The sequence below is a fragment of the Mobula hypostoma genome, chromosome 21 (assembly GCF_963921235.1).
Source record: "Mobula hypostoma chromosome 21, sMobHyp1.1, whole genome shotgun sequence".
NCBI lineage: Eukaryota > Metazoa > Chordata > Chondrichthyes > Myliobatiformes > Myliobatidae > Mobula > Mobula hypostoma.
This window is the reverse complement of record NC_086117.1, coordinates 16938459-16948463: the sequence shown is the minus strand read 5'-3', so window position 1 is coordinate 16948463 and position 10005 is coordinate 16938459. Positions and strand designations below refer to the sequence as shown.

The 10005-nt window shown below is 40.3% G+C and overlaps 1 protein-coding gene across 4 annotated transcripts in view; it reads right to left on the bottom strand.

Moving 5' to 3' along the window:
• Positions 1-216: 216 nt before the first annotated feature.
• The window catches only part of LOC134359822 (transforming growth factor beta receptor type 3-like), a 137601-nt gene continuing 127812 nt past the window's right edge, over positions 217-10005 (bottom strand). For all 4 annotated transcript variants that reach the window (XM_063073524.1, XM_063073523.1, XM_063073526.1 and 1 more), the window contains exons 15-17: positions 5871-5909; positions 2841-2945; positions 217-701 (exon numbers count right to left, since the gene is read on the bottom strand). In XM_063073524.1, the coding sequence (XP_062929594.1) occupies positions 583-701; positions 2841-2945; positions 5871-5909 (263 nt within the window). In that variant the 3' untranslated portion in view covers positions 217-582. The remainder of the gene's footprint in view (positions 702-2840; positions 2946-5870; positions 5910-10005) is intronic.

Genomic DNA, 10005 nt, shown 5'->3' with positions numbered 1-10005 from the left:
TCAAAGCATACATGCAGTAGGAAATGTTCTTTGATCATAATTTAAAGTTATGCTTCCTTGGATTTTTGAAGGGATTGGATTAAAATTTTAAGCCTCTGTAAGTAAATATTAGCACCATTAATGGAAAACAACCCTCCCCCCTCCAATAGGCATTACCATTAACATACACTCATATGAAACATGGAGCCAAAAATGTATTAAATCCCATATAAACCATTTGAAATATTTCTTTAAATGAACATAACAACTACTTGAATTTGTATGTCTTAATCTAGTCTTAAGTTCAGGGAATTGAATTTAATCATCTACCCTCATGGTTTAAAACATCATCCGAATCAATTCTTAATAATTAGCGCATTGTAGTCATCATCTGAAATTGTTATTCTCTAGGCAACACAGACAACCATTAATAGGTAGCACTCCAATCCAAGTTGATGCAATGTAATACTAACAACAGTACTTTCTTAAAAGTAAATTGTAATAGCTGCTACATTCACCAAAGTTACTTGGGAATTTTGATGAAATAATGGTTGGCATGTAGCAGTACATTTTAACCAGTGTTGGAAGTCCTCTTGATGATGGCTATGCAACACTGCTAGTGGAACATGGGGTACTTTGGGTGCTCCCAATACTGTGGTTGGTGCTGCTATTCTCAGATGCAGGTGGATTGGTAGGAATAACCTGTTTCTTCTCAGAAGAACCTACAAAGCAGAAACAGATCCAAATTACATCCTTTACCAGCACTATTAGGTCATGAGTTTGTATATATTACTATTTCCTTCATTTGTTTGCAAAAATGTTGTCATCAGTATTAATTTAGCCATATGTTTAAGTGGGCAGTGGAATATTTCAGATTCTGATTCAGATTAAATTGCTTACTGAAGTGTAGTACAGTGGCAATGTCCCACTACTATCACACGATATATATGTAGTTTGATTTTAAAACCCTGATTCATATTCAGAGCTAGCTAACTTCAATGGGTTAATTTCCAATATCTATTTTTTGTCATTTGTAATTTGTTTTTTTTTAAATTGAATTCTGTTCAATATTTTAAATGGTTCTACGTTGTTTTTATTGTCAACTTCCAAAAGACTCTAATACATTTTGCTTGATTTTGAAAACATTGTATGTTTGACTATCAAAGTTTCAGACAGATTTCATCTGGCTAAGCCAGGAGATAGACATAGTTTAAAATAAATGGCATTCATCTATTTTGTGAGTAGGGTTTATTTCCTTTTCCCTCTCACCCCACCCATGTGACATCATTTGTTGCAGGGGCCTTGCCATTGAGGATTGCATTGACACTTGGCGGGGAATCTAGAAAAGAAAAAGTAGGTCTTCTTCTCCAGCTTTAAAATGCTTGCAAGAACTTCTTACTCTAATTTACCAATCCTTTCCAATGTAGTACTATTAAAGATCCTCTCTGCGATTTTTATATTCTCAACTTTCTACTGAATTATGAATCAAATATTTATCTGAAGTTGTCCTTTAATTGCTAACTCTTCGGGCAGTCAGAAAGTTCCGGATATGACTGCCCTCTTTTCTTTAATGTCTGCACCCATCTTTTATTCCTCTGATACCAATCTTTGCTTACAAACTAACTGAAGTGCATCAATTTACCAGAATTAGTCCTACAGAACATTCCACTCCAAACCTCACCAAACTCCCTCGGAGACAGCGAAGCACCAGGTCGCTCAATCAGCCCAAACACACATCATGAAAATGTAAATCACAGGTTCCAATCGCATGTAGCTTAGCAGCAGAATCATATTTGAAAGTCATAAAAGAAGTTTCGCTAACTGCCTGAAGGAGATCACTGTTGTTCTTCAATCTCTGACATCTCTCCCTATACTTAAATCACCTTAAAATTATGTCCCTCATATTAGCTATTTCTGCCCTAGGAAAAAGTCTCTGGCTATCCACTTGATATATGCCTCTTATGCTTTGCTCTAAGGAAAAAAGCCCTATTTCACTCTACCTATCCTCTTTGTACATGTTCTTTAATCCAGGCAGCATCCCGGTAAACCTCTTCTCCACCTTCTCTAAAGCTTCCTCATCCTTCCCACAGTGAGGCAACCAGATGAACACAATATTCCAAGGCAAACAACAGGAATTCTGCAGATGCTGGAAATTCAAGCAACATACATCAAAGTTGCTGGTGAATGCAGCAGGCCAAGCAGCATCTATAGGAAGAGGTGCAGTCGACGTTTCAGGCCGAGACCCTTCGTCAGGACTAACTGAAGGAAGAGTGATCTCACTCTTCCTTCAGTTAGTCCTGACGAAGGGTCTCGGCCTGAAACGTCGACTGCACCTCTTCCTATAGATGCTGCTTGAACAATATTCCAAGTGTGGTCTAAACATGGTTTTATAGAGCTGCAATATTACTTTGCGACTCTTGAACTCAGTCCCCTGACTAATGAAGGCAATATACCTTTTTAACAATCCTATCAACTGCACAGCAACTTTAAGGGATCTATAGCCATGGACCATAAAATCCCTCCGTTTCTCTGCATTACTAAGAATTCTGCCTTTAAATTCAAACATGACCTGCTGAAATATTTCTAGTAATTTCTGATTTTGTTTTGTATCACTCTTTGGAACTTGAGAATGATGCAAACAAAAGTTGTATTTAATGTAAAAAGGATCTCTTTTGGAAACAACCCATAGTGCATTAATGATTTGACAAAATGATCCACTCACAGGTGACCAGGGATGAAGTTATGGTATTTTATGGAATCAAAAAGAGAATGTTGAAAGCTGATATTGAAGAGTACTGTAAAATGTCAAAGTAAATTTGTCCATAAAGGTACTGAGAGGATAATATGAAATTACTACTTACCAATGTGTGAATATAAAAACCACAGGGCTGCAATTAGCAATGCTCCAATGATAAAGGCACCAAATACAATTCCTAATATGGCTGACATCTCCAGGCTCTGCACCCCTGAGGGATATTAACACAGAAAAGGTGAAAACATGATTACCTTAAGTAAAAAATTAGCCAAACAAGAACAAAAGATTCTCAAATACCAAAGACTGCTAAAATATAATGGGTCTGGTTATGATCAACCCAAGTCCATGCCTCACAATTATCGACCCAGTGCAATAAACCTGTAGCTGCAATGAGCCTTTGTGACCATGCAGCATATCACTCGTTCTGTAAGGCAAAGTGAGCTGCTGCAGCAACTTTTAGTACTTTAAAAATAAACATTACTCTTAAAAATTGTAAACAAAAATACAAAAACACGCATAGGTTTACCTACATTCATAGGGTCACCTGGTCTATAGAATTATCCATACAGTACTATAAATTTTTAGTGTTTGCACATTCTATTTATGAGGCTCCTCCGCCACATTTATTGTCTCTGGGAATACACACTAAAATGCTTGAGAGACTTTTTTTTAACATGGCTTAGTCCCTCAATGTCTGTCTAAAGCCACAGATTCTGCGTCTTTTCCCACAAAGCCTCTACATTGGCTGCACCAAGTTCAGTGTACGTAATTCTACAGCCTACAATATACCAGGTGGCCTCATTGCCTTACGAACATCTCGTGTTACTGGAAGACTCAAGTTTCAGGTAGACCAAATTGCTTCTTACACTGAACACATAATCTTCCAACAGCAATTTATATTTATCTGTATATACATTCCTGGGAACAAACCCATAGATTTGAGAGTACTCTGTTACTCTTCTTTTTGGAATGAAATTCAACAAGGACCCCTGCATCACTTCCAGACTTTTGAAAATCGTCATTCTACAGCAGAGGATGATCATTTTATCCTCAATGCAGCCATCTCATGGGCAGTGTACTTTGCAGGTGAGACTTTGACTTCAGGAAAGATTGAGAAGAACCACCCTCCCCTGTACCCCCCCCCCCCACCACTACAGCCAAGTGAGGTCCTGAGACTTATTGGAAAGTTCTGGTGATGAGACATTTTGCCAAATGGTTCCTGAGAGTACTTTTGGGAAATCGTCCTACAGAATCCATTCTGTTCTCCCACAAGGCCAGCAGGACATACCATACTGACCCCTGCCTGATGGACACGTGGTCAAAGTTGTTTTTCTAAACCATCTTTTCTGCAAAGGATAGGTAGCGTAGCAATGTACAACTACATGGAAAATTGTGCAGCAACTAATTTGCAGGTGGCATTAAGGTCCTGCCTGTGACCATCCTGTTGGTCTCATGCCAGCTTTGAGTAATTGTATGTCCTTTTCAGCTTCCAGAAGTTGCCGATGTTCAGAAACATTTGGAAACAATTTGAATCAAAGGAAACTAATTTTGAAATGGTAAATAAATTAATTAAATAATTGAAATAAATATCTTTTAATGAAGATTATTGGTTCTATTTAAATGATTTGTGTGAGGTAGTTATGTCAATTAAGTGTAAAACAAAGGAGCTAAGTAAAACTGAAATACAACTTAGTTTCTTAAGGAAAGCCCTAGATAAACATGGCAAGTCCAGGAGCTGAGTGACGTCATAGTGTATGGACCATACTTCTGCAAAAAAACTCTTCAGATCCCCTCGGAATCTATTACACCTTTAAACCTATGCCTTCTGATTTTAGACATCTCTGCTCGGAGGAATAAAGTTTCTATTCAATCCACCCGCCTCAAATTTTGTATATCTCAATCAAGTCCCTTTTCAGTCTTCTCCACGCTAGGGAAAACAAACTCAACCAACCTAGCAGAACAAGATGAAGGGATTGTATGTGGTGAATTCCTTCCTTATAGAAAGTGGAGCTGAATGTTGATATCATTGGCAATAATGATCAATGTAAAGTCACTGATAAAATAGCTGAAGATGGTTCTGGCAAAGATATTGCCTGACCACTCCTGCAGCAAGACAGAGGCCTTCAGCATCCACGATCATCTTACTTAATGCTAGGCATAATTCCAGCAATAGACTCCTATACTTCACCATTATTCCAGGTTTTTGAAATCATACCGAGGGCAGTCACATCGTTTGGAGCTCATGAGATCTGACAACCCAAACTGAGTATCAGTGGTGAGCATATTCATGACAAGATTGGATGCACCCAGCTACAACTGGAGTTCTGAGGAAAGAACGAGGTAAGCGAGGAAACAGATTCAATAGGTCTCAAAGGCAAGGACTGTGGACACTGTCTTGGTGGTAAAGGATTTTATTCACAGAAGGCAAACGTGGGAAGATGGCAACAGAAGCAACACGCACACAATTCACAGTAGTCGGTTCAGCAGTAAAACACACACGGACAATTAATAAAATCGTGTGGGAACAAAGTGCGCGCGTGCGCGTACACGTACACACATACACACGCGGTGATTCACTGGGAAGCCAATAGCTCAGTGCCAGCAGGGTTAAGCTGATTACAAAGGCCAATCGCCCGAGGTCAAGTACAAGGCTAATTAAAGGAGCCAGTGGTTTGGTGTACATTGATAGGCGAGGAGGGGTCAAACCTTGATTGGCAGGTGGTGTGCCTTTCGACCAGGTCACGTGACAGTCACAACCCCTCCAATACATTGAACCACATCAGAGTTAGTTTAAAAAAAAGTGCAATGATCGCCTGCAATATTGAATTATGACTGCCGCCAAGATACAGACTTGTCACTGCTTCAACCCATACTGCTGCAATATGCTCTTGAGAAATGTGTTCTCAATTTAAAAATATTCTCAAATACAGTTGCCATTTTAAATAGACACCCAAAGGCAAAAAAAATCAGGTATGCACTTATTTCACAAAGAGGATATCCTGTATGAAATGTTGGTCCAACTAATGTATAATAGTAATTTAAATAGCTTTTCAGACCCTTTAGTTTATGTTCCTATATAGACTAATCAACCTTATGATATGAGGACATTTTCAAGTAATAAAAGCAAAGAACTCACCTGGACTGACATTTGTGGGGTCCTGGGATTTGGGACAATCTAGAAAATAAAAATGAATGTTATTTACATATTTCTAATAATAGCTGGCATCTCCTGTATTCATTTTAATTGTTAATGAATATTACAAGTCAATTACTAATTTTAAAAATCATTACAGAACCAGTATTATTTTGTAGACCCTGGAAAATATTTAGTCATTTTATTAAATGTTCCATTTTCCCCCCTAAATTCATTTACTATAAGGTCAATATACCGTATGCCTTTTTAACCACAGTCAACCTGCACAGTTGCTTTGAGCATCCTATGGACTCAGACGCCAAGATCCTTCTGATCCTCCACACTGCCAAGAGTCTTACCATTAATACTATATTCTGCCATCATATTTGACCTACCAAAATGAACCACTTCACACTTATCTGGGTTGAACTCCATCTGCCACTTCTCAGCCCAGTTTTGCATCCTATCAATATCCCGCTCTAACCTCTGACAGCCCTCCACACTATCCCCAACACTTCCAAACTTTGTGTCATCAGCAAACTTACTAATCCATCTCTCCACTTCCTCATCCAGGTCATTTATAAAAATCATGAAGAGTAAGGGTCCCAGAACAGATCTCTGAGGCACACAACTGGTCACTGACCTCCATGCAGAAAATGACCCGTCTACAACCACTCTTTGCCTTCTGTAGGCAAGCCAGTTCTAGATCCACAAAGCAATGTCTCCTTGGATCCCATGCCTCCTTACTTTTTCAATAAGCCTTGCATGGGGTACCTCATCAAATGACTTGCTGAAATCCATATACACTATATCTTCTGCTCTTCCTTCATCAATGTGTTTAGTCACATCCTCAAAAAATTCAATCAGGCTCATAAGGCACGACCTGACCTTGACAAAGCCATGATGACTATTCCTAATTATATTATACCTCTCCAAATATTCATAAGTCCTGCCTCTCAGGATCTTCTCCATCAACTTGCCAACCATTGAAGTAAGAATCACTGGTCTATAATTTCCTGGGCTATCTCTACTCCTTTTCTTGAATAAAGGAACAACATCCGCAACTCTCCAATCCTCCGGAACCTCTCCCGTCCCCATTGATGATTCAAAGATCATCGCCAGAGGCTCAGCAATCTCCTCCCTCGCCTCCCACAGTAGCCTGGGGTACATCTCATCCAGTCCCAGTGACTTATCCAACTTGATGCTTTTCAAAAGCTCCAGCACATCCTCTCTCTTAATATCTACATGCTCAAGCTTTTCAGTCTGCTGCGAGTCAGCACTACAATCACCAAGATCCTTTTCCATAGTGAATACTGAGGTAAAGTATTCATTAAGTACCTTTGCTATTTCCTCCGGTTCCATACACACTTTCCCTCTATCACACTTGATAGGTCCTATTCTTTCACGTCTTATCCTCTTGCTCTTCACATACTTGTAGAATGCCTTGGAGTTTTCCTTAATCTTGCTCGCCAAGGCCTTCTCATGGCCCCTTCTGGCTCTCCTAATTTCCTTCTTCAGCTCCTTCCTGTTAGCCTTATAATCTTCTAGATCTCTAACATTACCTAGCTCTCTGAACCTTTTGTAAACTTTTCTTATTGACTAGTTTTATTACAACCTTTGTACACCACGGTTCCTGTACCCGACCATAACTTCCCTGTCTCATTGGAACGTACCTGTGCAGAATTCCACACAAATATCCCCTGAACATTTGCCACATTTCTTCCGTACTTTTCCCTGAGAACATCTGTTCCAAATTTAAGCTTCCAATTTCCAGCCTGATAGCCTCATAATTCCCCTTACTCCAATTAAACGCTTTTCTAACTTTCTCTCTCCAATGCTATTGTAAAGGAGATAGAATTATGATCACTATCTCCAAAATGCTCTCCCATTGAGAGATCTGACACCTGACCAGGTTCATTTCCCAATACCAAATCAAGTACAGTCTCTCCTCTTGTAGGCTTATCTACATATTGTGTCAAGAAACCTTCCTGAACACACCTAACAAACTCCACCCCATCTAAAATCCTTGCTCTAGGGAGATGCCAACCTATATTTGGGAAATGAAAATATTCCATCACGACAACACTTATTATTACACCTTTCCAGGATCTGTTTCCCTATCTGCTCTGTGATATCCCTGTTACTATTGGGCGACTTATATATAAAAAAAAACCAGTAAAGTTATTGACCCCTTCCTGTTCTAACCTCCACCCACAGAGACTCCATAGACAATCCCTCCATGACATCCACATTTTCTGTAGCCGTGACACTATCTCTGATCAACAGTGCCACGCCCCCACCTTTTCTGCTTCCCTCCCTATCTTTTCTGAAACATCTAAAACCCAGCACTTGAAGTAACCATTCCTGTCCCTGAGCCACCCAAGTCTCTCTGTAATAACCACCACATCATAGCTCCAAGTACTGATCCACGCTCTAAGCTTATCCGCTTTGTTCACAACACTCCTTGTGTTAAAATAGACACATCTCAAACCGTCCAACTGAGCGCGTCCCTTCTCTATCACCTGCCTATCCTCCCTCACACACTGTCTCCAAGCTTTCTCTATTTGTGAGCCAACCGCCTCTTCCCCAGTCTTTTCAATTCGGTTTCCACCCCGCAACAATTCTACAACTGTAGTTTAAACTCTCCCCAGTAGCCTTAGCAAATCTCCCTGCCAGGATATTGGTCCCCCTGGGATTCAAGTGCAACCCATCCTTTTTGTACTGGTCACACCAGCCCCAAAAGAGGTCCCAATGATCCAGAAATCTGAATCCCTGACCCCTGCTCCAATCCCTCAGCCACGCATTTATCCTCCACCTCATTCTATTCCTATTCTCACTGTCACGTGGCACAGGCAGTAATCCCGAGATTACTACCTTTGCGGTCCTGCTTCTCAACCCTTCCCAACTCCCTGTAAGTCCTTTTTCAGGACCTCTTCCCTTTTCCTACCTATGTCATCTATCTGTCTTCCTATAAGTTCTCAAAGTGTATCATTTACTATTTTCCTTTATCTTATGCTTACTGGCAAAATGCACTAATCTGACATGTATCAATATTAAAATTTAATCTACCAAACATTTCAGCAGTCCATCATCTCCCCATGTTTCCCTATTATTTACCATTCAAATTGCATTATTTATAAATTTTCAAATTGTGTCCTAAATATCCAATCAGGTTCATTAGAATATATTAAAAAGGTGGTCTCACGTTAAACTGGAAATCTCCAGATGAAAATCATTTACCATTTCTCTTTGCTTTTGTACTGCAGCCAGTTTAGTATGCCAGTCTGCTATTGCCTATTTAATTACATAGAAACATAGAAAATAGGTGCAGGAGTAGGCCATTCGGCCCTTCGAGCCTGCACCGCCATTTATTATGATCATGGCTGATCATCCAACTCAGAACCCCGCCCCAGCCTTCCCTCCATACCCCCTGACCCCCGTAGCCACAAGGGCCATATCTAACTCCCTCTTAAATATAGCCAATGAACTGGCCTCAACTGTTTCCTGTGGCAGAGAATTCCACAGATTCACCACTCTCTGTGTGAAGAAGTTTTTCCTAATCTCGGTCCTAAAAGGCTTCCCCTCTATCCTCAAACTGTGGCCCCTCGTTCTGGACTTCCCCAACATCGGGAACAATCTTCCTGCATCTAGCCTGTCCAATCCCTTTAGGATCTTATACGTTTCAATCAGATCCCCCCTCAATCTTCTAAATTCCAACGAGTACAAGCCCAGTTCATCCAGTCTTTCTTCATATGAAAGTCCTGCCATCCCAGGAATCAATCTGGTGAACCTTCTTTGTACTCCCTCTAAGGCAAGGATGTCTTTCCTCAGATTAGGGGACCAAAACTGCACACAATACTCCAGGTGTGGTCTCACCAAGGCCTTGTACAACTGCAGTAATACCTCCCTGCTCCTGTACTCCAATCCTCTCGCTATAAGTGCCAGCATACCATTCGCCTTTTTCACCGCCTGCTGTACCTGCATGCCCACTTTCAATGACTGGTGTATAATGACACCCAGGTCTCGTTGCACCTCCCCTTTTCCTAATCGGCCACCATTCAGATAATAATCTGTTTTCCTATTTTTGCCACCAAAGTGGATAACTTCACATTTATCCACATTAAATTGCATCTGCCAT